Genomic DNA, 27,599 nt, shown 5'->3' with positions numbered 1-27,599 from the left:
CCTTGGCCTTGGCTAATGGCCTTGCACAGAAAGGTCTTCAAAGGCCACCACTGGACTTTCAATCCAAGTAGCATGTGTTAGTACTCGAATGGTTGATGCATATAAATACTTTATCATGTAGTTTACTCAGGAGGCAAATTGGATTTACATGTAATTTATCTCGGCAGTGTAAAGTATTAGATTTGGGGCATCCGGAGGCCATGTCTCTCCCACTCCACCTCCCAACCCCCAAACTCCTGTGCAAATACCAATTTAGTTTCTGAAAAATAACGAGAAAAGGCAACTTTTGGAACTTTTTACTACCCTGCCTACCAAAAGCATGTACATGTAAAAACATTCAAAATTTAGCCTCGACCTTCCTAAATGCCTTGAAAGGTGACGTAAAGCAGTCTTATTTTGACTCTTTTTTTTTTTTGGTCTGTGTCTAATATCCAGGCAGCAGTTTGCTCTGTTTGACATGCTGGAATTCTACGAGTCTGCTATCAGGCTGGTATTAGCATCCAATCGATCCATCGGTGCTAGAGGCTGGCAGGCCGCATCTCGGCTCCTTAAAAGGGTAAATAAAATTCCCAGTCACTTTGCTGTTTTCTTTTCTGTTTTTATGGGAGGAATGAATCTTGCGGAAGTCCAGGGCTCAAAAATGCCACAGTGCTCTGTGATTATTGCTCAGATATCAGCATCATCAGTTCCTGATTATTTTTGTTTTTCATCTCTTGCGTCTTATCCAATGGGCATTACTTCAGTAGGGCTTGTTGGTCAGACAACAATCTGGACAGGTACCAGTATGCATTAGGCAGGCGATGGGCAAAGTTAACAGAGACTGCAGGGAAGTTCTACCATGACAGAACAGCATATTCAAGTCCATCCCAGTTGAGCCATCTTGCAGGGCCGTTCTTTTTGATCCACAGGGAAACCTATTTTGTGCATTCCCTATGGAACAAAAGCACTGGCCCTTCAAGATGGCAGCCATGCAAACCCTCTGTAGTTGTAGACACAGTCATCCAAAAGTTTGATGCAAACTAAAGCCTGGCAGACGTACACATCCATGCTTGTATACAAACCTGTGGACAGCTGGAACTGTTAGTATGTCTGTTTCCAGTTGAGTTGGTATCCAGCACAAATACCAGCACATTGTCAAAGTCATTACACCAACAGACAGAAATCACAGGCTATAATAACATGAGCATCTCATTTAACTTGGCTTAAACAGCAAACAGTCTGGTGTATGCTACGCTCAGTTTATGCCATGACGGTTTGTCAGATGTTATTCTCAGCACCTATCTTACTCACATTGCATTATTAAAGCAGATTATTTGAATTATGTTCTATGCACGCACATGTAAAAAAAAGTTTGTTTTCTTGCAGAAATAAGGTTTTGGCACCGTTTTACTTTAACTCTGGGCCAAACTCTACTCTAATTCCTGGATATTTAAAGTTTATTTAAAGTCTGTGCTGCTGACTTACTGCACAGGAGTGATTTTTTTTTCTGTTTGGGGGATTTTTATCACAAAAATGTACACAGACTACTGGTTGAAAGATTACGGAATTTTTAAAGAAGATCATCTGCCATAACAAAACCCCTTCCAAGAAATGTAATATGCAGACAAGGAGGTAATCATTCAGAACAGTACTATATTTCGACTCCGAATAGCATTCCTATCAATTCAGAGAAGTATCTAATTTCTGTCTCCTCCATTTCATTGCCACAGAGTGACATACATGTAACGTCAGTGGCTTATTTGCCCCATTTCAACCGGGGCTAAAAATATGGCCGCCCAGGCAGTGATTAGATGAACACTCCCCATCAGCCAACTGTCCAACATGTCTGGAATCCCCAAGTAGGAGGCTTGACATGGCTACTCGGCTCAGACAGCCCTTATCAAGAAAAACCCGCCAGAGTATCCAATTCATGTCCTTGAGACACACCAAGTCAAAGAGCAAGAGAGGGGAGAAGTTTTACTCCAAGACATTGGCATGGAGGCAGTTAAGCCTCGATAATCAATAGGAGAATTTCCTGCCAGTTTGCTAGCTAGTAGCCTTCAAGAGATTTTTTTCCCTTTATTTCTTCTTTTGCTTGAGTTTTTTTCACAAATGGATCCTTTACGTTTTGATACTCGCCAAAGGGTCATCAGTGGAAGGTGTTATCCGTGGATTCAAAAGAAGTATGTCGCCTGATGATGTCCATTTATTATTCAAGATGAGAAATGATGGCATGGACGATGATTCACAGTTGGTTTAGAACTGAAGAATTTAGGGGTGTAAGTCAAAGGTTGGGGGGGGGCAGAATCTTGGTTCCAAACAATCCACCCAATCTGTCCTTTCTACCTTTTGTTAGAACAACCTCTGTGATTTAGGGTCCAAATCCCCTCTAAGTTAGCATGTGGATTTGGGTTTCAGTCCCTATCTGATTCTGTGTTCTTTGCCTGGAACGTTTATCCGTTTTTCTTCCCCACCTCTAAACCCAAAATTTCTTGATTGTGTTCTTCATTGTTGCTCATAATCATAATGAAAATAAAACATTAACAAAATGGCCCTTGTTACATGTACATGTGTACATTCTCTCCCCCTTCAACCTTCAAGACATTGTTTGACTAATGTTTCACCCTCCTGCCATCTGATCTGGTGAGGACAGTGCCCGTTTAAGTCAAAGCAACTCAAGTAATAAATTACGCATTTCGCTCATGTTACAAAGTATGTTTACAGTGGGATTTCGTGCCAGCCGGTCCTGTCACCAGAGACGGGCCCTGCGTGCGCATTAATGCTTGAGTCGTGGCCAGATCCCGAGTCAAGTTCCTTTCACCCGCCTCTCCACGAAGTGCTCGAGTGCTGGTTACCGGCTCGGTTTCTGTACATTATGGCACATCCTGTGAGTCGGCTCCGAGTAAATAGTGTGTGACGTCTGCATTGGGGGGATCCCAGGGTACTGATTATTTGTGTGCAATAGAGCTTCAAGGGACATAGCAAACCTGTTTTCTGGTTCCTTTGTAGTGCTCATGCATCAAGGAAGACTTAACAAAAACCAGAGCAAAACTGCAAAGTTAAAGCCTTTCCAAATTTAAAACAAGCATAATATTTTCCTATTTTAAAAATATTTCAGACTTTGTTTCTCCTTTCATTTCCTATTTTTCCCATAGCACACGATTGTGCTCTTGGAGGACTGCAGGGACGTTTTTCCACATTTTTTTTCCTTTCTGAGTAAAATATCCTGTTAAACTTTACCTGTGAGCGTATGATAGAAACACTAAGCTCAGTTTTGCTAATGTGTAACCATTTAGCATTTGCGTTTTCTCACCAGCAAGTGCAGTTGTTCGGAAAGAGTCATTGCACTATACTTCATATCTTTTGTTTTGTTCTTCACTTTTCATTTTTTTCCTAGAAATCTTTGATACAGTTGGCTTTTTTACAGACTTTTCACTCCCCCCGTCCTGTTTTCTTTTCTCGACTTTACAGTTTTGTTACAATGACTTTTGCAACTCAAGTTGTCAATAAAGTCAGCATTTTCTGTGCAAAAAATGTCTAATTATGTCTAGATTGCTAGCTGAAAATAACAAGTTGTTCCCTGAAACATTTCGATGTAGAACTGCATACTAATGCATGTCATAAATGTTGTTTCGTGCAGTTGGAAGAACGATTTTGTGACATTACAGATTGAAATAATGTTCCGTCTCCAATTAAATTATTCTTACCGTTACATGGATGTGAAAGATTATTTGATTTAGACACCCCAGTAATTCATTAATTGTGTACATGTACATTTAGTGTGTTGCATTGGCACCATAAGCATCAGCAAAAAAGGTGTTTTAGTGTGAAGAGTAACAAAGTAACATCACCAGCAGTTTGACCATGCCACAGTTAAATATCCATTTACCATGGAATGGAAGTTCCATTACCATGGAATGGCTCTTCTGTTTTAAGTCTTTGGGGCATCATGTAAAATTCCATGACACACCATCAATGGTCCACCTGTCAGACGATGGGACTTATTCAGTGTTGAGTGAAATTACTTTATATCCAGCAGTACTATGTAAATATTGTTACTTGCACAATACCTGCATAAATCCCTGTCATCTGATCGGTGGATTTCATGGTCATGTGTCAAAAAATTATTATTGGTTCTTTTCAATGGTACCAATTAAATAGAACTTCATTTCACTTGACTGGTTCCCACGCTTGTTTCATACATGTACATGTATATCTCATTCCCAGTAAGATAGAGGAATATAATGTAGGAATGGAAACCAATCTAAGATTGCACTGCACAATCAGTGGCAGGCTCTTTGGGCACTACTGGGGACAATGTGGCCTAGTGGTTAGAGTTTGTTGCTTCTTATCATAGTGTCAGGGGTTCGAATCCAGCTGGTGGCAGCATGTTGTGATCTTGGGCAAGTCACTTGACCCGTATGTGCCTCTCTCCACCTAGGAGTAAATGGGTACCTGGGAGGGCAGACACGGTAAATGTTTAGCTGTTTGCGCCAAAATGACTAGCATCGGGCTGGTATACTCCCCAGGGAACTGAGATGGTCTCAGGGATGCGCAGAGGATTTTAGCCCAATGTGCAGGGATGACGGTGATAAACGCACAGAGACATTCCGTAATACGCACTATATAAGAACTGATAATGATTATTAGAATGATGGACATTAATACGAGAGGGGGACTTGTTTCTAACAGAAAAGGGTTTATGCAGGTAGTGCATAAAAACAAATAACGAAACAGGTGAATCATAGGGGCTGTTTTTGTCATGTTAATTTAATTACAATGAATGAATAATGAATGCACAAAAGGTTCACTGGAATCTGTCCCAGTGATACAAACCTCTTGCCCTCTGAAGATGTACTGTATTAATGCATAGCCTCTATATGAAGGACATCCAGGCAAACCATGTTGTCATTTGTGGCCTTGAATTTTATTGTCCTTACAGAGAATTGAAAACGAAAGTACCAGGGGAAAATCCTGTTTGTGTCCATTGCCCTTTTGAACAGTAAATACTGAAATCGGGAGCAACGCTGACATGTACTTACGTGATTCTTGCTGCATGTGAATGCAAAATGAATTTGACGTCACAAAAACTTTGCAGCTAAATTTGCATGTGTTGACCAATAAGGCATTGTGACTTGCCCAAAATGCACACTGGCCCCAAGTTCAAGAATGCATGCATTCACAAATGCAGTGTTGCACGGAAAAATGCATACATGTAAATACTTGCAAATATGAGTCCGTAGGGAATACAGTTAATTATCAAGCCATGAAATGCATAGATTCACATGACTGAAAGTATCAGGGCTTAATGAAGGATGGTGCATTTGTGTGCTTACATGTACATCATCAGTCATATCAAGTGACAGGTGAGAGACCATTGGGAAATAAGCAGTGTGTGCCATGCTCTCGCAATATTTGAACTGAAGTTTAGAACCAAATTTGAATTAAGGTAATATGTAGTTCACACCTGGAGCAAAAGCAAACATGAATGCATGTTTGTGATGAAAGCTTCATCATGTATGTGGGCAGTGCTGACAACTTGTCTTTAATCAGCAAAGACAGCCTTTTCAGATTGTCAGGAGTCATTCTAGGCTTCATGTACAGTGTATGTTGTTCCAGCATCCCCAGTCATGTGACTTCAGAGGAGAGTACATGCAAGTAGCATTACCAGGTGTCCATTGGAAGTGTCTGCAGCTAGTGGCTTCCATTAACATGTGTCATTTCTAGTCACAGCCATAGCCTTTTGAACACAGCCTTACACAACCATGCCTGCAGCCCGTCCTTAGACAAGGCCCATAGAGTTTTGTGCTTACGATCAATATTGTATACTTCACAGTTCTAGCAAAAGTTCCACAATTTAGCACTCGATCTTTAGTAATGGGATTTACACATTCATGTACATGTACATGTAAATATGTATACAGATTTCTTTGTTAACCTGTGAAACATGCTCACTGATAACTCCGAATTTTCTGGTATAGTTTGTGATGAGTTTTTGCTTACTGTAAGCAGAGCCACGAATTTGGGTCTAGGTTTTCCCATAGTGATCTCCAACTACAGCGTCTTCACAGTGGCTGCTGCCAGAGGCCAATTGGCTGAGATTGAGTGATCTGTTCTTGCTGTAGTTATTGCCAACCTGCGGAAGAACTGAGGACATGTGGGACAGAGCTCAGCTTTCATTAGTGATAAAAATCACATATAGGTGGAGGTTATGCTGACCTTTTGTAGTACAAGTCTTCAATATAAACATGTTTGTGTGGGAATCTGTTTTTGCCTGGGTGGATTATAACGGGTTTTTTTTTCAAAATGATATCAGGTGCCGTCTTTTATTAATTTAGGTTCAGAAATGAAATACTGTGGACCAAATTTTTATTCCAGGGTTTTATACATGCATATCGGTCGATGTATTTTTTTTCAGCCAGAACTTTTGTTAACTTGCAAGGTTAATTTTCTCACCTGTGAAATATCTTCTTAGTGAGAAGTTAGCAAGGTATTAAGATGATAATATCTTGTATTTGCATGCGTGTTATTCCTTTTCTGACAGCTTTGTTGACCATGTTATAAAGGCATTATTTCTTCAATTAACCCTAACCCCTCCTCAATCCTTCACCTGTTGGAGGACTGAGGAGTGTTAGGGTTAACATTAATCATTATCTTTAGTATTGTTGTTAACTTTTACTGGCAGTATAATGAAACCAGTAATTCCTCAAATGTATTTTGCATGTAGCTACTGTAGCTTGAACGGCTGAAGAAACCTGACTGTGAGGAGAGGTTAGAGTTTCAGAGGTAGAAGGAAAAGCCCAGAGGAATATTCTGGGTAAAGCCTGCGGAATAAGGTAGGGACTGAAAACCCTATCAACATTTATTTATTTATTTATTTATTTTTATTTATTACTTATTTATCCTGGGGAACCTTTCCAGATTTCCAGAGGTGCCCAGCTGTTACAATAAAATAGGTTAAACCATCGAAATATCTGTCTAAAAAAAAAAAACAGTACTACTTAAGATACCAACAATTAAACTCCATGTACCAGCCGTGCACACATATTTAGAAAATCAATAATAGCTAATTTCTAAAGCACCAACAACAAATTACGAAACACACAAACAAGCACTAAAACAACAAGGATCTGTCGGTGTGTTCAAAACTTGATAGAGTCACAAGCAGTGGGCTTGTGAGAGACATGGGCAATGCATTGAATGCGTAGGCTCCATGAACAATGCATCTGCATTTACTTGAGTTCAATTTACTGAATTGAAGGACAACGGTACCATAAGAGCCTGACCGAGTATTATAATGATGCGCATCAGTTGTATGAATGAAACCATTGCATAGTTGTGGTGGCAGTCCATGGTTAGACTTTTATAGACCAATGTATTTAAATGGAAAGTACGTCTTCTGAAGTATCCCTCTCTGGTGTAGATAGAGCAAGCTCCGTAGGGGTTCTCCATGAAAGACTGAGGATGAGTCAACCAGCACTATTCTGAATTTTATCTGTTGAGGGCTAGTTTCGAGGAATTTCCCCAAACAGCATCACAATAGTCAAAATGAGACAGGATCAATGTTTTTTTACAAGTGACTTGAAGTATGTTGTGGGAGAACACATCTGATCCTCAGGAGAACACCCACACATTTATTGGCTTTTTCTCCCGGTTTTTATCGCCTTCCAAAGTTTTTAGAATCAGAACCTGCATGGTTGATTGTCGTCTCATAAAATTCATGCTTCAGCCTTTAAGCTAGATTGTTAACTCTGTATCTCATGTGATGGAAAGCAGCCAAATCAATTCGAGATCTAGTAAATTGGGCTCGAGATGTAATTTGTGCTAACTGTTTCCCTAAGACAAGATACTCATTGTTGAACCAGTCAGGACTCCTATTCAGGATTTTAAATTGTTTAAAAGGAGCATGTTTTTCACAGATTCTGTCGAGAGTTTCCTCAAAAAATATCCTTGCTGTGCCAAAACTTGCAGCATTTCAAACATCTGCCCAAGAGATTAACCCCAGATCATTAGCAAGGTTCATTTCATTGAGAGATCAATATGACCTAACCCTAATAATACAAGCAGGACCCTTCGGAAAAAACAGTGCTTTGCAAACAGCATAAACTAGTGAGAAGTTACTAATAACTGATGCTAAAACACCATTATATACGTACATATTGGGATTGGTGGTCCAGACATGATCAATCAGTGTTTCTGAATTGTCAGTAATCCTGGTAGGTTTTGAAATGATCTGTGATAAATGCCTTACTGACATTAATCCATGAAGTTTCTTCCACTGCCAGTCACTGTGTTTGAGAGCATCACAATTAAAGTCCTCAACGCAGATAATTTCTCCCTATGATCTTGATTCTGCACTGTTCCATATTCTCGTCCAGCACAGCCTCCAGTTTGTCGACAAACTGGTTACAGACATTTGGTCCATAAACAATTCCGGTGTGAATAGGATGAGCATGCGGTAGATTCAGTTTAACCCATAAGATTTCAACTTTTGTATGCTGATAACCTGGCAGATTAATTGGATCTACAGGTTATCTGTCGTTGACATACATTGCCACACCACCATGGCTGTCTTCTCTATCCCTCAGTAGTAAACTGAAGTTTGGTATGTGTACCGGTATCTCCGAGTCATCAATCTCATCGTGGAGCCATGTTTCTGAGATCCCCAAAATGTCAGGGTTGCTCTCCACCGCAAGCAAGCGTATCTCATCAAGTTTGTTGGACAGAGATTGAGTATTCAAGTGTAAGATCTTGATACCTTTGATGTACCTGATGTCCGATGGTGCCAAGGCCATTGGATGTTTGTCGGGTTGGTCATTGACGTCAGGACTTCTGATGGTCCAAATGTCTGGGTCTTCATAAAATGGCCCCGAAGATGAAGGTAGAACTTGTGCCGTTTGGATATTAATTAACAAAGATCTGTCAATTGGACAAGAGTTAGGCTTAGTATTCAATCGTCGGGCTTCCTTTAAGGTAGCAATTGGGCGATGCTGATGCCCACAACATGAGTAAGTTGTCCTGTCATGACGACCAGCTCTCTTTCCTCTGTATCTCAAGAGGGCATTCCTCTTGAGTATCCCAAGAATGTGATGGTCAGGGCGAGCACAACAGTGAGAAAACAGTTGATGCCGTGAATATGTTATCCGTTTCGTATTCTTTGAATTGGATGATATTTATGATCTGTCGCGTTCGATTTCACTACTACCTTCCAGTCCAGGGTTCGAAGAACTATCAACTCAAACTGTGAGATCCAGTGGAGTGTTTGGCCCAGCTAGTTGTATACATGTGCAGCCATGTTTATTCCATCTCACAAGAGAAATTTTTTGATGACAGCTGGATGTAATTTTAACATGAACACATGTGTTAATCGGTAGAAGTGAAACAACCCAGGGTAGGGAAAAGCTTGAAAAGTTGTCAGCCATGGTCAAAGAGTCAACTTATTCACAAGCATTAGAACTTGATTCGATAAAGTACTCACACATCTTGATAAACTGGTATGCTGTGAGGTGTTTATGACCAGCAGAAGTCGTGTCCACGTTGTAGCCGCCATCATGGATTCAAGGAGTGCTAACAAGTTGATCAAAAATCTTCTTGAAGAAGAAGGCAAATCGGCACAGTAGTCACACATAAAGAAACCACAAAACTCCATCAGATTAAGTTCCACATTTTGTAAAACACGATCGTTAAAAAAATCAACCTGACTCCCTAAACTGTCAAAATGGAAATTTGTTCAAACATTCTACGATTGGAGTTGACCAAGCCCTTCACATGTACGTCACCCAGAAGTCAACTTTCACATTCATTTTCTCTTGTTCATTGGCTTGTGTTCAGGTCTCCTCCTTAGAATGTCTGGACATTCGGAACACTAATTGGACGGAGTATAGCATGCCCATGCTAGCCAGGGCCCTGCGGGCGGACATCACGCTATCAGCGCTCCACATGGAAGGCTGCAATATCTCAGGCCGACCACTCTTCTTGCTGTGTAAGACTGTTTGTTGGTTGGATTGTTTGTATATTGAGTTGACGGTTGGTGGGTTCGTCATTTGTTACCCAGTCTGACAAAATGAGTCGCATGTTGTCAGAACCACTTTTTGAGTCAAAAGCTTTTAAACGAATCGTGAACAATGCAAATCTATAGAATCCTCAACTTTTTCGCCTGCGCTGTGCCCATGTTCTTCAGGATTTCAAGCTAAGTGATACATGAAAACAAAGAGTTCAGTTTGCTTTTAATACAAACTAAAACAAAATCATATGGGAACAAATGATCTTGTGACACATTTTGTAGGATTTGAGCTCATTTTAGAAATGGTCACTCATACCAGCATCTGAATTGGTTATTTGGTTTAATAATTCGAATTTTCCTTTGAAATTTGAAGTTCTTTTGATTTTCATGTAATTGATTCATAAATTTGCTGTTCCTTTTTTCTGGTAATTACTTCAGATTTTTTTTTGTCTCATGCATTTATTCTTTATGTCCCAGCCTTAAATGTAAGAAACATGAGTAACAAATATGGTGATATTGTGGGATCGTCCTGTCTTTGTTCACTTTTTGCATAGTCACCGAGGGAGCTGTGTGTGCCAAATGATAACGCAGGACGTGACACACGTGTCTCGCAGTCAGTCATGCACAGACTAGAATTGATTCACCACTGTGCCTCCCCAGATGAGACACAGAATGCGGTGCTCTTCAATTGCTCAGCCACAACGACGTCCACGAAGCGGGCAGAATCCATTTCCTGTTGAATGTCTCCATGTGCAACATGATCCATAATGCACACACACTCTCTCTACTTTAATAATGGCTAAAATGTTGCATCGGGTTTCTTCTTTCGGCCTTCATTTTTTCTTCCATTCATGTCTGTTAGACATGTTCAACATACGTCCGTTGCTGTACTTTAAAGCCACACAACCTTGCTGGCGATTGCTCTGTGGGATGCTTACCTTAGGCGTATTTAAATGCTTAAACGCACTAACTTCTCCTGATTTTAGCAATTTCTGGTCAGTCATCCCATTTGGCTCAGTGTTTAGAGTTTGCGTGCCGATGAGCTCTCCTGATCAAGTCCAGATTTGCGACATTTTTTTCAAGTTACTCAAATGTTAAAGGAAATAGTTGGCACAAACCGTTGTCTTTTTAAAAGCCCCGTAACGGCGAATACCTGAACTATGTTTTTTTGTATTTTAAACAATTTTTGGCTATTTTTCCACTGGAGAAAATGTTTTCAAACACTTTCCTTAAAAAAATGCTGGTCTGCTTCAGCGGTTGTGGACATAGCAATATTGCCAGGGGAGGGTGTGTCACCTGCCATTTGTCTATTTCCTCAGCCGAGTCATCCTTGCCGGCTGTTTATGTTGGTGTCAGTATTGGGCATTGTAACCCGTTGTCAGATTTACTTTGTCCACTGTATTCATCAGTACATTCCTAACAGTGTCCCCTGGCATTGGCTGGTACCGGTATCTACCCGCGCTCCTGCATTTTGAAACTCTGACAGTCAGCAAATTTTAAAGAAAATGTTTTTGGTTTGTTTTTTACTGACATGGGCCCCCCCACATACGAAATGATTAAGTGATACATGTATGTAAACATTTTGGTCTCACCAGCATTTGCCTCTGAAAGTATGCTGGGTAAGAAACCAAAAATAATTGTAGTTGACAAAAATGACATTTTTATCAGCTTATCCCCGGACTCCTTTTTTTCCCCTTTTTATCTCAGTGATGTCACTAAAACAGAACAACTCAGTCCGAGACCTATATCTGGCTGAGAACAGACTGATCCCCTCTGATGCCATACACCTAGGCAGCATGCTGAAGCACAACAGAGGTCTCAAGTTACTAGACCTCCGAAACAATCACATCCAGGTAAGGCCCAGCAAATTTCCAGCGGAAATTGCATTGAAATTTAATAGCGCCTTCATGGTATCTCAAGAAGCCACTTATTCTCTGAGATAATCTGTGAAATGGCCATCTTTCCTAACTCCAACCCTAAGACTGCGCCCTGGAAAGCGAGGGGTGTGCTTTGAAACAACTGTCAACAGTTGGGTTTTAACAGCGTTAAATTCAATAGCCATTATATTAGTGGGCATGTATCATTTATGATTATAAATTGAACCCATAATTCTCTGACGAGTAATTTCACAGAGAGCCCTTCTCGCTGTGGATGTCTGCAATGTTCCAAGTCATTCTGTGGAAGATTTCAAGAAGTGATCCTCTCCCCAGGCGCCTGGTGGATGGAACAGCAGATTAAATTCAAGATGCGCGGGGAGATGCTGCCATCTCTTCATCAGGCCTCATCACCGTGGTTATACCGCCTCTCTCCACCAGGACAGTACTCCTGAGGGGGTCACTAAGGAAATGGATTGCCTGAGATAGCCAGAATAGACACACATGGGATTAAATCTGTTACCGTCGATTGCACTGATTGTTTTAATACCTATTGGCATTTGTTCTTTATTGCGTAGGATGCTGGGCTATCCCATTTATGTGATGGGTTATTGGATCAGATGGAGGGGCAGCTAACTACATTGGTACTATGGAACAACCAACTCACCCAGAATGGAATGACCCATCTGGCAAAAGCACTAGTATGTATTTTATCCTTGCCATTTTTTTTAATGTATATTATGCATTGCGGTCATTTTAAAGTTTGTAGTAGTAATTTCAAAGTGTTTCCCTATTCTGGAATTGATGGGTGACATTGCGGTAGTCTATAGCAACATCACTGCAGGAGTTCTCACCAAGGCAGTGATTCTATGATACCGATCAGACCCCTTTGGCGCAGCCTCAAGTTCAGGATTAAGATCAAACTTTGATTATCACTCATCCCTCTGCCATATTTCTTGGGGGGGGGGAGGTGGGGAGAGGGCTGTGTATGTGAAATGACTGGTGGGGGCAGGAGTACATGACAACCACCCCCAGGCAACAACCCTCACGCAATATCCAGGCTACAGCGGTACTTATTGCACTGTTTCCTCTTGCCATGGAAACAGTGGCAGAAACATTTATTTTAATCAACAAAGTCAACACTGAACAGTTGTACCAGCCATAGAATCCAACAAGTGTGGACCCCAGCCACATACAGAATATGCTTATTGCACTTGGCATTTACAAACCAGTACCACAGCAAAGCAGCATAGTCATGGATAAGTCCAATTCCCAAAGTCTCTCTCAAATTTCTCAAAGTGTCTCTCATAAAAGCATGGACGTTGGCCAAACATGCTGTGTTTTTTTTTATACTTACGGCTCCAGTGCTAAGACAGATCTATATGCAGTTGCAACACAGCAAAGCTAAACTGTGCTAGCTTCTCCATGCAAAAGGCAGCCTTGCCACGGAATTGGACTTCTTATCAATGTCTTGAGTCTGCAATATTTCATGTATGTTAAGGATATTTCGTGAGGTTTTTTGCTTTGTGTCTGTCAGCATTAAAGACCATGTCTCCTATTTGTACTGGCCCAGTCTTCTGATAGTCATTGAAGCCACACCAACTGTAATGCAAATGATCTTATGCTTGCAAGCAGTTGTAGGAAGTGGGAATTATGCGGGAGAATAATGGCATTCATTACAGTCAGGTTTTTTTTAAGTGTGGAATTTTTAGTGGCCAGTTCCCGTTGTTAGACATTAAGGTTTAATGCCAGGTTCAGCACGTCCGTGTGAAAAGAAAGGCTTCTTAGGAAAAAAGTCAACCAAGAATTCATGCATTGTAGACAGCATTGTCTGTTTGAGAGTGGACATGAGGTCCTACTCAGCCTAAGACATATCGCGAGATATGTCTTAGGCTGAGTAGGACCTTATGTCCACTCTCAAATAAAAAAGGTCAACCAAGAATTCATGCATTGTAGACAGCATTGTCTGTGCCAAGCAAGATCTTCACGGTAGACTTTATTTACAGGATGGGTAATTTAGACTGTACATTCCAAATCTACTTTGTTTACTGAAAACTAAAATGAAAAGGATCCTTCTTTCTGTAGAGGATATTCAGACGCATGATTTTGACAGTCACCATTCTCCCAACATTGTGGCATACACGAAACTACCAATAGAAATACACAGATTCGAACATGCGCGTGCATCCACAGACATGGTACGCTTCCTGGAATGCTTTTTCCGCCTCAGGCTGCATCACTTGAAAAACCCCTGTAATCATAGGCATTGTCCTTCTTTGAATAATATTTTTGATTTGGATAGTAAAATGACATGTTTTATCCAAAGTTTAGAACTAACCATCAGAGCACAAGGCTGGTAATTAATAATTTGCCTCTGTTGCATCATCTTCGCTTCCACGCATATTTAGTTGGAGCAGAATGTTCAACGTGCAATCAATTCTAGAGTTTCTCAGGATTACAGTGAAGTTTGTAAATATTCACCATGTGGTAACCATGGCAACAGACGGCTGGAACACTAAGCAAGGATGTATGAAAAATCCTCCTGCAGGTGTAGGATTTTGGTGCTTTTTACTACATCTGCAATGTGAAATACAGTTTGCAGAAATGTCCGACATGGCACATGCAGTCATACATGTATTTCCCAACTACCGGTGGCTTAACTGGCTCCCACGTGTAGGGTATGTACATGTATGTACGAGTACCGGTACATTTCCATGTACATTGCATCTGAAATTTCACCTGAAAAATGTCATAAGCTTTAGGATTACCATCATGAAAACAGGAATAGAAGCTGAATTGCCTTCACCTATTAGAGATCCATTTTGTGAACAGACATCAAGAAAATTGTGTAAAAAAGAAAGAAAAACTTGCCTGTGCTATAAATCTCCCACCTGTGGATTTTTTTTGCTTAGATTAAGAAAGCATCCTTCAACTTTTCATTACTGTTAGAGATTGTTTTTGCACTTGTATAATAGAAGCTGTTACTTAATCAAAAATAACCTTCTTACTCTCTGTGTGCTGGAATGATGGTGGGGAAAACTGATTTGGATCAATTCTCCTTTGTTAGACCACACTGATCATTGATCATGTTTCAGCCAATCCCCATCACCGGATGAACTTAAGAAAGCCCCAGGTTAGATATGCGAGGAATAAAAGACATCTCGATATGTATGTTGGATAACTTCAACATCCATCATCAGTGCAGCTAGAGTTCAATTTCCAAGAAGTCAGGAAACGGGCGTTCCTTTTGTATAAGCTGGGCTTTGATGGGGGGTAAGGTATAGGAATTCAGGTAGAATTTCCTGCACCAATCAAAGAGACAAATTTTAATCCACACAGTGAATATGTCTTCTCAGTTGTTTCTTTTAACCAACAAAAAATCATCATTGTTTTCTTTTAAGCTTTGTTTGGTACTATTTAGAAGACGGTTTCACAGAAAAATTGAAAGCATTTGTGACTCAAATTGATAAAAATGAGCCATAAGTTACAGGAGTGACTTTAGAGTTGCAGGCCTTTAAAAGAATCTTGCACAGTGTAAAAAAAAAATGTTATGCATTTGTCACCCACTTAAGCTCGAGCTGTGTTCATCACATAATGTCTTGGTTGCATGGTAAGCTGATTTTTTTAAGTGTAAGTTCCCTGGGCCTAGGAAGCTTCTGACACAAATGGTGCAAGGTTTATACTCCGACTTGCCAACCAAAGTGTGCAGAAACCTTTGTCAAGCAGTGTGTGCCGTTCCATAATGCTCGTGTTACGGAGAGCACTCGAATGACACAAAATGGCAAGCATGCGCCATGGTGTATTGGCAAATGTTGGATTTTGGCACTAGAGGGCGTCTGTAATCTGTATTTACAGAGCCTATAGACTTATCCAGCGGCGGGAACTAGAATCCATTGCTGCGGTGGCACCGTCTCGCGGACAGGTGTACGTGCATTACATTCCTCTTTGACCAATTAGGAGTATGCCATAGTTTAAGCATGAATGGATAAGTTTAGTGTCCCCACTAGTGGTAGAAGCAGGGGGGGCCAGTGTCCTCCCCCCTTGACGGGGCATGGCCCCTTCACCACATTTTGCAGATCCTATAAATGGGGCTTAATGGATCGGCCTATTAATAGCTGATGTCTGATGGTCTCACAACTGACTCTCCCACTTTGTAACTTGTTCTGCCGGCTTAGGTGTCACAGCAGTATCTGTTTGGATGAGTGTATAGAATGACATAACAGTACACATTGTGATAACTATCTAGTGGAGAGTGATTGTTCTTTTGCCTTGCTCTGCACAGCCCATGCTGATGAGCCTTGAGACATTAAACCTTGGGCAAAACAACCTCGGCAATGATGGTGTGCACATACTCAAGGATGCCCTGATGAAGAACCGATCGCTGCTGCGGCTTGGCCTGTACGCTTGTAGGTTTGGTGACCAAGGTGAGATCCGATGAGTCTGCTAACCTTGAATTAGTCTAGTATCCATGAAATACGGCTGGAAAGCCAAGGAAAACGTGACATACATGTGCTGTAGGTAGGATTTGAAAAACTGACATGTTCTGTCAAAACTGGACACTTTCAAGACAGAGCTTGAAATTCCGGAAAAACAGGTTGCCAGTAAAATACCATGCACTTAGACATTACCAGAGACCAATTTTTTTATGTAACACATAAATTCCTTTTTATAACCCCACCAGCCTTCCAAAGTCTTCATGTATCTAAATTCCTACTTTGGCTTTATTCACAAGATGCCCATTTTGGATTGTGCTCTGCGAATCCACTATATTCTTTGAACGATCTGAAATTGGAAGAAGCCTGACTATTTTGGTGTAATTGCAACTATAGCGTCACTTTGAAAAAGACTATTTGGAGTTTTTTTGGCAAAAAACATGGCACGACCTTTTAATCCATAATTCACATTTAACCATTTGAACACATCGATGGGTATCTATAGCATGTCCCTATTGAGGAATCTTTGTTCAAACACACATGAAGTTTTAGATAATTTTCACAGGGATCACGTGGCTTTCAATTCAAGATGGCTGACTAGTGAATCAGGCCTAATGGTATCATTTTCTCATCCTGTTGCCATCTGTATGCATTTCCGCATAATGAGTTGGGGATGTCTAACAATGCATATGTGCAGTTACGTTGATTGGAACACATAAAAGTGGAAAATGCTTTTGCCGTAATTTTCATCCTCATCTAATGGCTAAATGTCTTTTCAAAGTTTTATCGTATGGCCAGTCTAAGAATACAAGGGACGAATGTACACTGAAGAGAATTTCAAAAGCTGACTATTACTTGGTCCGGATAAACACATGTAATTTTTCATTCACGGCTTTGTCAGGTGAATTGCAAAGCACATGAAATATTGCTTTTCCAATATCGGAATGGAAGTATTTTTTGTAAATTCAATTTGTCAGTCGTCATATATGTCTTCGGTCGATTGAGCAAGGATTGTACATGTACATTTACATTTGGGGTTATGGCCTCTGGAGTAATTTTTTACTCTGGCAAATTCACGATTCGTCTGTGGTTCTGAAGTATTTTTGAGAATGACTGACAGCGACAGTGACGTCAAAGTTAGATTATTTTTAGTCTGCCGTTGAGCAGAGTGCATCTCTGTGTGACTCAGTAAATATCAGTCCTCCAATAATTCTTCAATCCAGCTGTGTGTGCAACATCCATCTGGCCAATGTTACGTTCTGATTGGCTGATACTACTGTTGTATGAAATAGACTATGGATTTTTTTTTTTTTTACGGGGGGCAGAATTTGCAATTCCAAGTGCATTTTTATGGGGCATATTCAGTAGCACAATACATATACCCGGTGTACCTTCACCGCTCGTGATATGCATATGTATTCAAAGTACCGGTACTGTTTACTTGAATGTATCCCTGGCTTGGCCATTCAATTCAGGAATTGAAAATTGAAGGGATTGATGAGAACAAATTTTTTTGTCATTCTGGTGGGGGTTAAGAAAGAGTTTTCATGGGGTTACGCATGGTTGATTCTTTTTAGTTTGTACAAAGCTGAGTTCTTGGTGGTCAGAAATCTTTTTCGGAATTCTGTGTTCCTCAGCCAAAAGAAGTTTACAAATTACAATTCTGGAAAAGTCAGCTCAACTTGAACTATTTAGTGTCTGAAACCTTACATTCCGTTGTATTTGCTGTCTGAAACTCTACCTATGTACATGCACAGGATAGCCCATAATCTTTACAAGAAAAATAAAATTGAAAATTACTCGTTGGAGAGGTGAGATTTACTACCGGTCAACCCTTGCCGGAAACTTTCTCAATCCTCAGTCTCAATGCTGCAGTAAAGTAACCTCACAGTCTCTGCACTGTGTACCAAGCTGGGTCCCTCACGTCTTGGCTAAGGGCATGACCAGGCCGCATACAGTCTGATTTAACAACTAAGTATCGCTCACTGGTTTTTTTTTTCATGTCCAGGTACGGTAGCTCTCGCTGAGTATGTAGCCGATAATTGGCAGCTGATCAGGCTGGACCTGCGGGAAAACGATGTCCGAACTGGTGGCTTGATGGCACTGTCCTATGCCATGAAGGTCAACAAAGTGTTGTTGCGACTCGACCTTGATAAAGATGTTAAACGGGAACAGGTACATGTCATGTGACATAAATACAACCCAGTCTAGCCTTGCTTCTCTTTTTTGTTTGTTTGTGTGCTTGTTGTGAATGGAAAGGAGAATACAGGGGTTTGACCTTTCAACAGACATCTAGAAGGGGAACACCACATTTTACGTGCAGAGCTTTGTTGTAGAAAACTGCATTTTCTGGACCTGATCCTCCTTAGCCACACTTGTAACTCTGAAGATATTGTTTGCAAGGTATCTCCCAGAATCCTCCTCTGTGCAGGAAATCAGTGATGCATTCTTTGGACTTAAACAACAGAACTTGCTGACCACAACAACGACAAAGTTCTGCACTTTCATTATCACTACCCTTGTACTGAGCTTACAATGCTAACACACCAGTTCTGCACAGAATTCTTCATTGTTAGGTACTTGTGTAGAAATCAAACTTCCTTGCTAGCCTTAGAATACTGTGTATTCTGCCTTGTGAAGATTCTTCACTAATATGGTAAGCGTTGCCGTGAAGTTGGGTCTAGGCTAGAGTCGCTTAGTATTTAAAGCCTCCTTGGTAAACCCACAGTGTTTTTGCAGTCTGGTTGTTCATTTACTGGCTCTTCAACTGAATTTGATCTTTTAGATGCGAGGGTATGAGGATCTTCAGAAAAGTCTGCAGAGCGAGATCAGTGTTCACATTCAACGAAATCGAGAAATCAGTCGCTCTGAACAGCAGAAAACAGAGCAGGGGGGTTCAGATCAGCAAGAGGAGACTGGTAACATGCAACAAGGAAACCGGACAATAAGCAGTAACCATGGCAACGAACAAGAACAGCTTGAATCCACGGAGATTGGGCCTCAGAGCCCCACCACTCGCGTGAACCCCAGAACTCTAAACGTCAGGTATGTAGCCGACCCCTCCTCCCTGCCTGTCGAGACTGAGGCCAGTACTGCAAACAACGACCCACTGAATCTGGTCAGCTTTGATGGGGGCTCAACGGTGGGCAGCACTGCCCAAACGTCTTCCACTAGTGACAACAGTGCGGGGCAGCAGCCTATGCAAGCCTCCCAAGGAGGTGGCCTGAGAAGAGACTACAAGGATGAGTTGGACTCCCCAACGGGCGTCCCGTTAGCTAATAATATCCAGCTGTTGGCGCACCCAATGCAGGCAGCGATGGCCGCAGCATCACCCACGATCCTATCCCAAAGCACCTTGGTCATGGGATACGGACACTTTGACAGTTTCATCCCGGTTGGGAATTGCGCGAGTGATACAGTGCCCTCAATCCCTCAAACGGACTTGATGAACGAGAACCCCACTCCGTCCCAACATTCTCCCAATGCAACAGATGCAACTCCGTCAAAAGCAACTCAACCAGAGGAAAAGAAATCAGATCTCAAAACTCAAGGAGATCCCATGGGGGATAGGGGTCACACCAGAGACCCCCTCACGCTCATTGTGGAAGGAAATTGTGAAGGAGAATCAGTCAGCCTTGTTAATGGCACTGTGGAGGCGGGGAACAAGACTAATGCTGAGACAGAAGGACTAGAAGGAGCAAACTGTCAAACAGGAGGTAAATGTGCTGTTGCCGTAATTCTTCTCCTGTAAATATGTTTGTTTTATTGAGCAATAATGTCTCCAATCTTTGACCCTGAGTAAAATGGGGCATTTGGGGTGAGGGAGGGGGGCCTTTCACAGTTATTCAGTGTACAGAAATATTTTACAGGCAGAAAAGCTGATGGTTGTGTTCAGCGTGGACATTTAATTTTTACAAGGGACAAGTATGTTGGTAATCTTGCACTAGGAGTGTATGGAGATGAAAACTAAAGTCACGGAGAAATTATGATGGACCTGCCAGCTGCTACCATCAACAAAGTCTGATCAAAGTTGTTTTAGTTGGTAGTACACCTTATAAATGTCAGCTAGGCCATTTGATTTCTCGGTTCATTGGGAAAGGACACTTTTTACTGGATTTTTTGTATTGTATCATACATTGTGTGTTTCCATTGTTATTGTTTTGAACTGGTTTGTTAAATTTGACAACTCTAAACGCTGTATATAAAGCATGCCCTTATAAATGCCACTTCTCACAGTCGCTGTTTGCTGTACCGTGAAAATCAGAGTCTCATGGAAGGGTTTGGAATGTTATGTAGCCAAATTAAGGTCTTTTCTTCAAATTGCATTTTGCAGAAGAGCCCTGAATTACATCAATCTGTATTTGAAACTGGTGACCAATTTTTGTCTCTGTTGGGTGCCTGCTAGGTTTGCTGTTCCCAGCATTAGACAGTGTGCACAAACACAATCCAACTGTGTAGTTCTTTTTTTTGCCTGATATAAAATCCCTTTTCTTAAAGGTTACCCTTTTCTCACCAGGCAGCCAAACAAGTCGGCCTCATTTGCTTCTGGAAACCAGGCATTGCCACTGAATTAGTATTAGCAAAATTAGCCTTGGAGATGACAGGATTGAGTTAATGCCGAAGGTTCCACCTTTTTCTTCTCACCTTTTCTGACCTTCTCATCTCTGCATCTTGTTGGTCATATAGCACTGTCATCATCGCCAGATGACTTTGAGAAAGAGCTCGATCAAATCATGGCAAAGGTCAGAAGTACCGCTACCGTGCAGACAGACGTCAAGATCTCATAAAAGGAAAAGGGCAAGGTAACGGGACTTCAAAATTAAGGTATTTTCTATGCACATGGAAAAAATTTACTGGGCAGTTCCACGCAAAAGTGGAAATGTGTTATTGCGTTTCAGTCTTCGCTGTTACATGTATGTAGATTGATGAACGGAAAGATGTTTTAGTGCAAAACATGCATAGATGCACGGTTTCACCCGTGCCCAGTGGCTGCTTGCTCATGTGTAGCGTCTTATTTACAGCTTAAATATTGTCATCGCTTTCACTTTTTTTATACAGTGTGGTGGTAATATTGAAATAACTGTGGAATTTCTGAAATGAAGACTTGTCTCATCTTTACCTCCTGATACAGCTTTTCACAAACCTGCTCTCTTAGTTTTCTGGATGTCGCTTTTGTTGACGGGACTGAACGCACGCACAAGGGCTACGACCACTGCAAACTGTGGGGTTATACTAGAAGTTTGAAGGTTTCTCTGTGGTCAAGCCAACTTGGTCAACTCGTCAACTTGTCCTGCTCGTCCTGCACTCTGTTCTACCTTCAGATTACAACAGATTTGAACTGTGGCTGCAGTGCAGCGTGGGATAAGATAGACTCCTAGTATGCCAATTTCTGTGGAACTGCCACCCCCCCTCAAAAAATTTGGGGCAGATTTTAATTGCTCGAGTAGAAATAAGTTGGAAACTGGTTACCAGCAATAGAAATCAATTCACGTTCTTTGGTACCCTGTATTGCTTGGCAAAAGTCCTTTTGTGCTTAGCAAAAGTCCTTTTGTGCTCAGCTCCTTTGTGTGCTTAGAAGTGTCCATGGAAGATAGCTAAGGCAGTGCTGTTTGAAGACAGCTAAGGCAGTGCTGTTTGAAATAGTCGGGTATGGTGGGGAATGACATACAAGTTTATGGGAAATGGCTTTAGCGGCTAGCCCAGCAACTTACTTCAGTGGCTAGCTCAGTGACTTGCTTTAGCGGCCAGCCCAGTGAATTCCGTAGCCTCATGTGTTATTATCAGTCGCAGCCAAATTAATTCGGACGTCTAACATACACAGCAGTTACACTTAGGCTATGTCTATTGACACTGCATCTCTGCATACTTTCAGTGAAGCAAAGACCTAGACGTGGTCCTAGACAACAGATTGGGATGCAGCCGGTAGGCGTGTAGTCAGTTGCCCGTCCAAGGCACGGGATAAAAGATGCAGCCTAAGTAAAATCCAGTCGTATCAGATAATGCTTGAAACTAGACTTTCAGCTTACCAAAACATGGCTAATCCATAGACATCAAAGCCTACATGTTGGGAGGGGGGCTGGCCCCCACTTTTTGCAGGTCCAATAATTGGATGGGTCATAATGGATTGACCTATTAATGGCTGATGTCTGATAACAGGCCCCCCACTTTGGAAATCGTTCCGCCGCCGGTGCTACATGTGCACTTGTTGTTTGTGCACAGGATGATAAAAAGCACTTGCACAAAGACTCCCGTTATGGGCATCTGTTGAGCATCCAGTTTGTCATGTCCTCGCAGTGGCTTTCAAACTTTTAAGATAAAGATTTAGCATATACAAAACAGGTTTCACTTTTAGTATGCTATACGCCGTCACTTAAATTTTACCAATAAAAGCAACATGCTTGTAGGTGAGTAACCCATTTCTGAAATGAGTGCCATGGCTGGAGCTATACCACTCTGTGCAGACGCACTGAGTTGCCGAGTTGTAACTGAGCAAATCTCTGAGTCCATAAAGAATGAACTTGAACAAAAAGTGTGATGGTAGCAATGCTGTGGGGACGGACAGGATGCTCAGTTTACCATAGACATGTGAGAAACGCACAAATGTTTCCCAATACTTTGAGGGGTTGAAACTGCCAGGCAATCAAGGTGTTGAAATATTTGAACTCCAAAAAAATATCTTTGCTTGTAAGCAATGTAGGAAAATTCATGTATTTCATTGTTTTTCTCATTAACTGTTGCTCTTTCACCTAGTTTATTCCTCATTAGTCATGTTTTGAAGCCATCCAGATTGTGAAAAGATAATACAATGAAGCAGCCATAAATGGACTTTCAAACTTGAAACCAGGAATTTAGCAATCAAGCATTGTGAAATCTTTGGATCAATTCATTTGGATACAAGTCTCACCTGAGCACATTTTTCTGTTAAGTTACTTTTTTGTAAGCATTTGAGACCATCAGAGGAAGTAAAATGGGTTTCTGATGCAGTTAGCTCAGGAAGTGGTTTGCAGAAGGTACCATTTTGATTAACCATTGCTGGCATTGTTACAGGTACTGCCAAGTGATGATGCTCTCTGACTGAAACAAAGCAACATGTTGAGTTATTTATAGCATTCGAGATGGGAACACCCGATTGTGGAAATGAAACACAATATCTGACATGTCTGAAAAGACTGAATCACAAAGCAATTCACTTCCGAGAGTTCCCCTGGTTATCACTGGACAGAGCTCCTGGTCAGTCAGAAAGATGGATTGTAGGCATTGATTTTCATTCCTTCGCTGTTTCCTGGAAGCTTCAAGAATTCTGGAGAATCCTCCATGTATTCATTCTTATGAAAATAAAGATATATTGAATTAAGCTAAGAGCTTTGACCTTCAATTTGCCCCGGTTCTCTCTGAGTGTTGAGAACTGACAAATTTCATTTAGTTTCTACCATAATGCAGAGGTTATTGGTTTGATTGAAGTCACTCTGATGCACACACAAATGAGCAAATAAAGCAGCTGTCTACATAAAATTGCTGCTAATACATTGAATTACAATCTTGGAAGCAGGTTGCCAGCCATGGCAGTCTTGATGGCGCTAGGTTGTACAATGTTCGAATTGGTAAACGGGAGGTCAAAGTTCAAGTGCACTTGGAAATACATGTGGCGTAAACTTGCATACGACACTGAACGCATGCATTTTGGGCACTAGTGTTCAATCTGCACGGTTGATCAGTCGCTGCACTATGGGTTAATCTTGCAGCACAATCCATCAGTCTTTCCGTCAGTGATACTTTCTTTCCCATTCTGCGGAAGATTGTTTGAAAAAGGAAAATTAACGTCTCAGGTTTCCTACAGGATTGATCAATCAAGCAGATCGACTGATCGTGCCCAATGCACGTTGTGCTTATGAAGAAAATCAACTGTGAGAATCACATGTGAATCATTATTCTGTTATGGCTGCCAAGATTCATGGGGTAGATTATGTTTCCAAGATTTTACTGTGTCAGGGTTGAAGACCTGAGTCGTCATGTTTGTGATACAGTTTGACTGTCAATATACAGAATAAACTATTATGACAAATAATATTGGTATAAAGAGCAACTTCCGAGGTCCACCCTTGTGAATACGTTCGTTTTTCCTCTTATTGTGAGTCCTTTAAGACATGTTTTGGTTATCACTGGTCCCAGGACCCTTGTTATTAACGAGAGTTGACTGCAGGTGGGTTATCAGCCATTTGAGGAATCAGAAGATGCTGAGTAGCCATTATTCAGTGCTGTGTGTTCACAAGTATTGCTTCTCTTCCAGACTAAGAATATTTGCCACTGTAAAGAAATGGAATTAACAAATAAATAATTGTACACGGAAGAAAAATTAATTTTGGAGCAATGCTGGAATTATTTCATTACAAGATGTATTCTTTTATGCTGTACCTGTACAAATGTGAAAACAAAAATATCAAAAAGATGAAATATTTTGTGACGGTTTATTAATCTTTGATGTCGGATATTTATGTTGGGTATGCTATTTGTATTAAGATGGGGAAGCTACCTGTAGCCATTGGGAGTTGAATTTTTTGTGACATGCAATACAGTATAATTTCAATACTTAGTAGTTGATAGACTTGAGTTTCCAATCTTTCTCAATTTTGTATGACATTGAACAGACAGTTGTATGTATGTAATTTTTTTCGTAAGTTCGTTCACCTACATTTTGGTAATGTTGAAAGAATTTAAACCCCTTTATCAGAAAGTTTCTCAGTTTAATCATGACTCCTTGTTTTAAAGGACAAATGAAAAGTAGATGACTTAGAAATTAAAGCACAGCTTGACAAAGTGAGTCCTGAAGTGCACATTCAAAAAAACTTCACATCCCAGATCAGCCACTTTGTGTTCTTTGTTAATCTTCTGCCTTTGTGACATGAAAAGTTGTGATTATTTATTTGGCCCATGGCATTATGTTACAGATCTAATATTCACTTTTATTACTTGAATTTGGCTAGCAATAAATTTCTGCTGTCCTAAAAAAAAAGATTAAACATGCTATGTACTTGCAGTATCTAACTTGAAAGCTTATACTGGAAACCTACCACATTTGTCAGCCTGTTTCGTTTTGACGTTTATTTGTGGGCACAGAAATGAACAGTTTTTTAGATTTAAACTAATTTAAACTTTTCAATGGCATGCGATATAGATTTAGAAGAAACTTGGTAGTTGCTTTTTAAAGCAACAAATGATCATATTCACTGTATGAATTTTGAAAATTTAATTTTATGGTTATTTCTGCCCAGTTCTTGAGTGTATGTGCACTGTTGCGTGAGTATCTCAGTGTCACAATATTAACTTTGAAATTTTTCAGCGATTTAAATGTATCAAGGTAGGTGCGTATAATTTGGGTGACACTTTCCAAATTCCTTCATGCTGTCGAGTCAATGTCCAGATCAATTGATATGCAAATGACCTCACTGCAGAACGTCTTTCATTAATGAAAAAAAGTAGTTTGTTACTGGTACATATCAGTTGGTTGATTGACAGAAATCACAGAAAATCTGCCTTTTCCAGTGCACTGGGAGAATAAAAGTAACATGATTAGTTTAATGTGTCACTTTTTTTAGGTCTAAAAAGTATACAAGTAGTGTAAAGTTCACGAAGAAATCTGCATCCTAGAAATACATATCATTTCTCGGCAACAATGCACGATACCCACTGTTGAGGTTTCATTTATCTTTTTCCAGAAAATTTGTTTGAAATTCTATAAAAGATGTCTAAATAAGCATTTCAAAACTTGATAACCGTTCAAGAATTGCATCCCCTCCCCTCTCTCCTAAAAACAAACCTTTTCTGAAACCAAAAAATTTGCTGTGGAAGTTTTGCTGTCGGTATTAAATTAAGCTTCTAATTTCTTTTCTCTTCTAGTTATATTTAATTAATAGTATATAGCTTTGAGGTTTAATTCAATCTGTAGCCTTGAAGTCCGACTTTTTTTCATTTTCTTAGCTCGAGATGAAATTATTTTGGACTGTAGACTTGTGTTGTAAACATTGGTAGGCACAGAGATGGTGCTTGTCTTGTTTCCCTTGGTGACTAAAAGGGACCATCCATGGTTGTCAGGAGGGAGGTAACCTCCCCCCCCCCAAAAAAAAATGAAAAGGAAGAAAATGGCCAAAGGAGATTGGGTTAAGGGATGAAAATCACCAGTTGGCTAAGAGTGCCAATTCCGAGGTATATTCAGGTACCTCATAACGGATCGTTTCACTGTTAAGGATTTGTTGTTTGCTTCTGCCGAGTGGCTTACTGTACCCTTCCCTCCTTGATAATAATGCTGGTGATGCCCATGAGATCTACCTTCCTTCAAGCTACAGTGAGCCACAAATCTTCACTTCCTCGCAAGCCATTACCGTGTATGTAAATAAAGCAGTGACCGGTCGCATCAGTCAGCCATAGTATTATTACATGTATTTATGTGCACTGCCCTCAATTGACGGTACCACTACCCGAGGCTCCAGTATGTCTGTCGCCCTCCTTTGGTATTAAGATATCATGAAAAAGCCTGCCATACACCGGTGTAGTCTGTTTGATAACTTCAGTGTATACGTACCATTTCTGTGACTTTACAACTTCTGATTTCCGTAACAGTGCAATGAGGGGACAGTACCTAAAATCCAAACGGTGTAATTCAGAAAACTCCAATTGATTTCCTGATTTGTATTATTAACTAATATAAAATAATAATAAAATTCAAATGTAATATGTTGGTACATATCTGTAGATAAAGGTCAAAAATTAAATCTTGAATAAAAAAAATAGGTTGTGTGTGCTTTCTTGTCACTGTTGTTAGTTATGAGTCTAAAACACACTAGTTCCATCCTCGTTATTTTGGAGTAAGCATTCTGACCGAAGTGGAACTTGATAAGCACAAAAATGATGGTGCAAGTGCACACCAACTGAGTTCTTATGCAGAATTCCAGAGGACAGTGGTCCAAATGTCAGTACATGCAACTTCAGTTGTTGATAAGAGTAAATTCCTCATAAATATCCTTGACATCCCCTACCCACGCCTTGCAAACCCTCTGGATACAGATGTTCCTTCAAAAAAAATGGAGCAATTTACAAGTTGTGCGTTTTTTGTATGACCATTCCAGTAAGCAGCGTTGTAGTAATATATCTCATATACCAGGCAAGATATGGGACGGAGGGGGTTCCCCCCACCTGTCCAATCCCTATACACATTCTAGACTATTGTTACCTAACATGTCCCCCCCCTAAGTCTGTAAAGAATTCCTGAGATTCCAATCAAAACAATGACCAACACAAAGGCGAGGGGGTTCTCTC

The 27,599-nt window shown here is 40.7% G+C and overlaps 1 protein-coding gene across 2 annotated transcripts; it reads left to right on the top strand.

Annotated features, from left to right (window-relative positions):
* The first annotated feature begins 439 nt into the window (after positions 1-439).
* ppp1r37 (protein phosphatase 1 regulatory subunit 37) lies at positions 440-27,074 on the top strand. 2 transcript variants are annotated; one of them, XM_087145857.1, is made up of 9 exons: positions 440-556; positions 9,811-9,961; positions 11,690-11,835; positions 12,435-12,557; positions 16,139-16,280; positions 18,298-18,464; positions 19,075-20,005; positions 20,976-21,091; positions 21,421-27,074. In XM_087145857.1, the coding sequence occupies exons 1-8, from the start codon at positions 458-460 to the stop codon at positions 21,074-21,076; spliced, it is 1,860 nt and encodes a 619-aa protein (XP_087001983.1). In that variant the 5' UTR covers positions 440-457; the 3' UTR covers positions 21,077-21,091; positions 21,421-27,074. The 2 variants fall into 2 exon arrangements, with proteins under 2 accessions (XP_087001983.1, XP_087001978.1); XM_087145852.1 differs by having other exon boundaries at positions 20,976-21,113.
* Positions 27,075-27,599: the final 525 nt, after the last annotated feature.

The sequence above is a fragment of the Acanthaster planci genome, linkage group LG01, assembly GCF_054643075.1.
Source record: "Acanthaster planci isolate LZ-2023a linkage group LG01, COTS_SCS, whole genome shotgun sequence".
Classification (NCBI taxonomy): Eukaryota; Metazoa; Echinodermata; class Asteroidea; order Valvatida; family Acanthasteridae; genus Acanthaster; species Acanthaster planci.
Note: the sequence above shows the minus strand (reverse complement) of the source record. Positions and strands in the feature narration are given on the sequence as shown.

What these genes read in the sequence shown, in the direction of transcription:
- ppp1r37 (XM_087145857.1), top strand. Translation starts at nt 458, where the DNA reads ATGCTGGAATTCTACGAGTCTGCTATCAGGCTGGTATTAGCATCCAAT. An exon ending in CATCTCGGCTCCTTAAAAGG is followed by an intron (nt 557 to 9,810) that starts GTAAATAAAATT and finishes GCTTGTGTTCAG; the next exon opens with GTCTCCTCCTTAGAATGTCT. An exon ending in AGCAAACTGTCAAACAGGAG is followed by an intron (nt 20,006 to 20,975) that starts GTAAATGTGCTG and finishes TTGGTCATATAG; the next exon opens with CACTGTCATCATCGCCAGAT.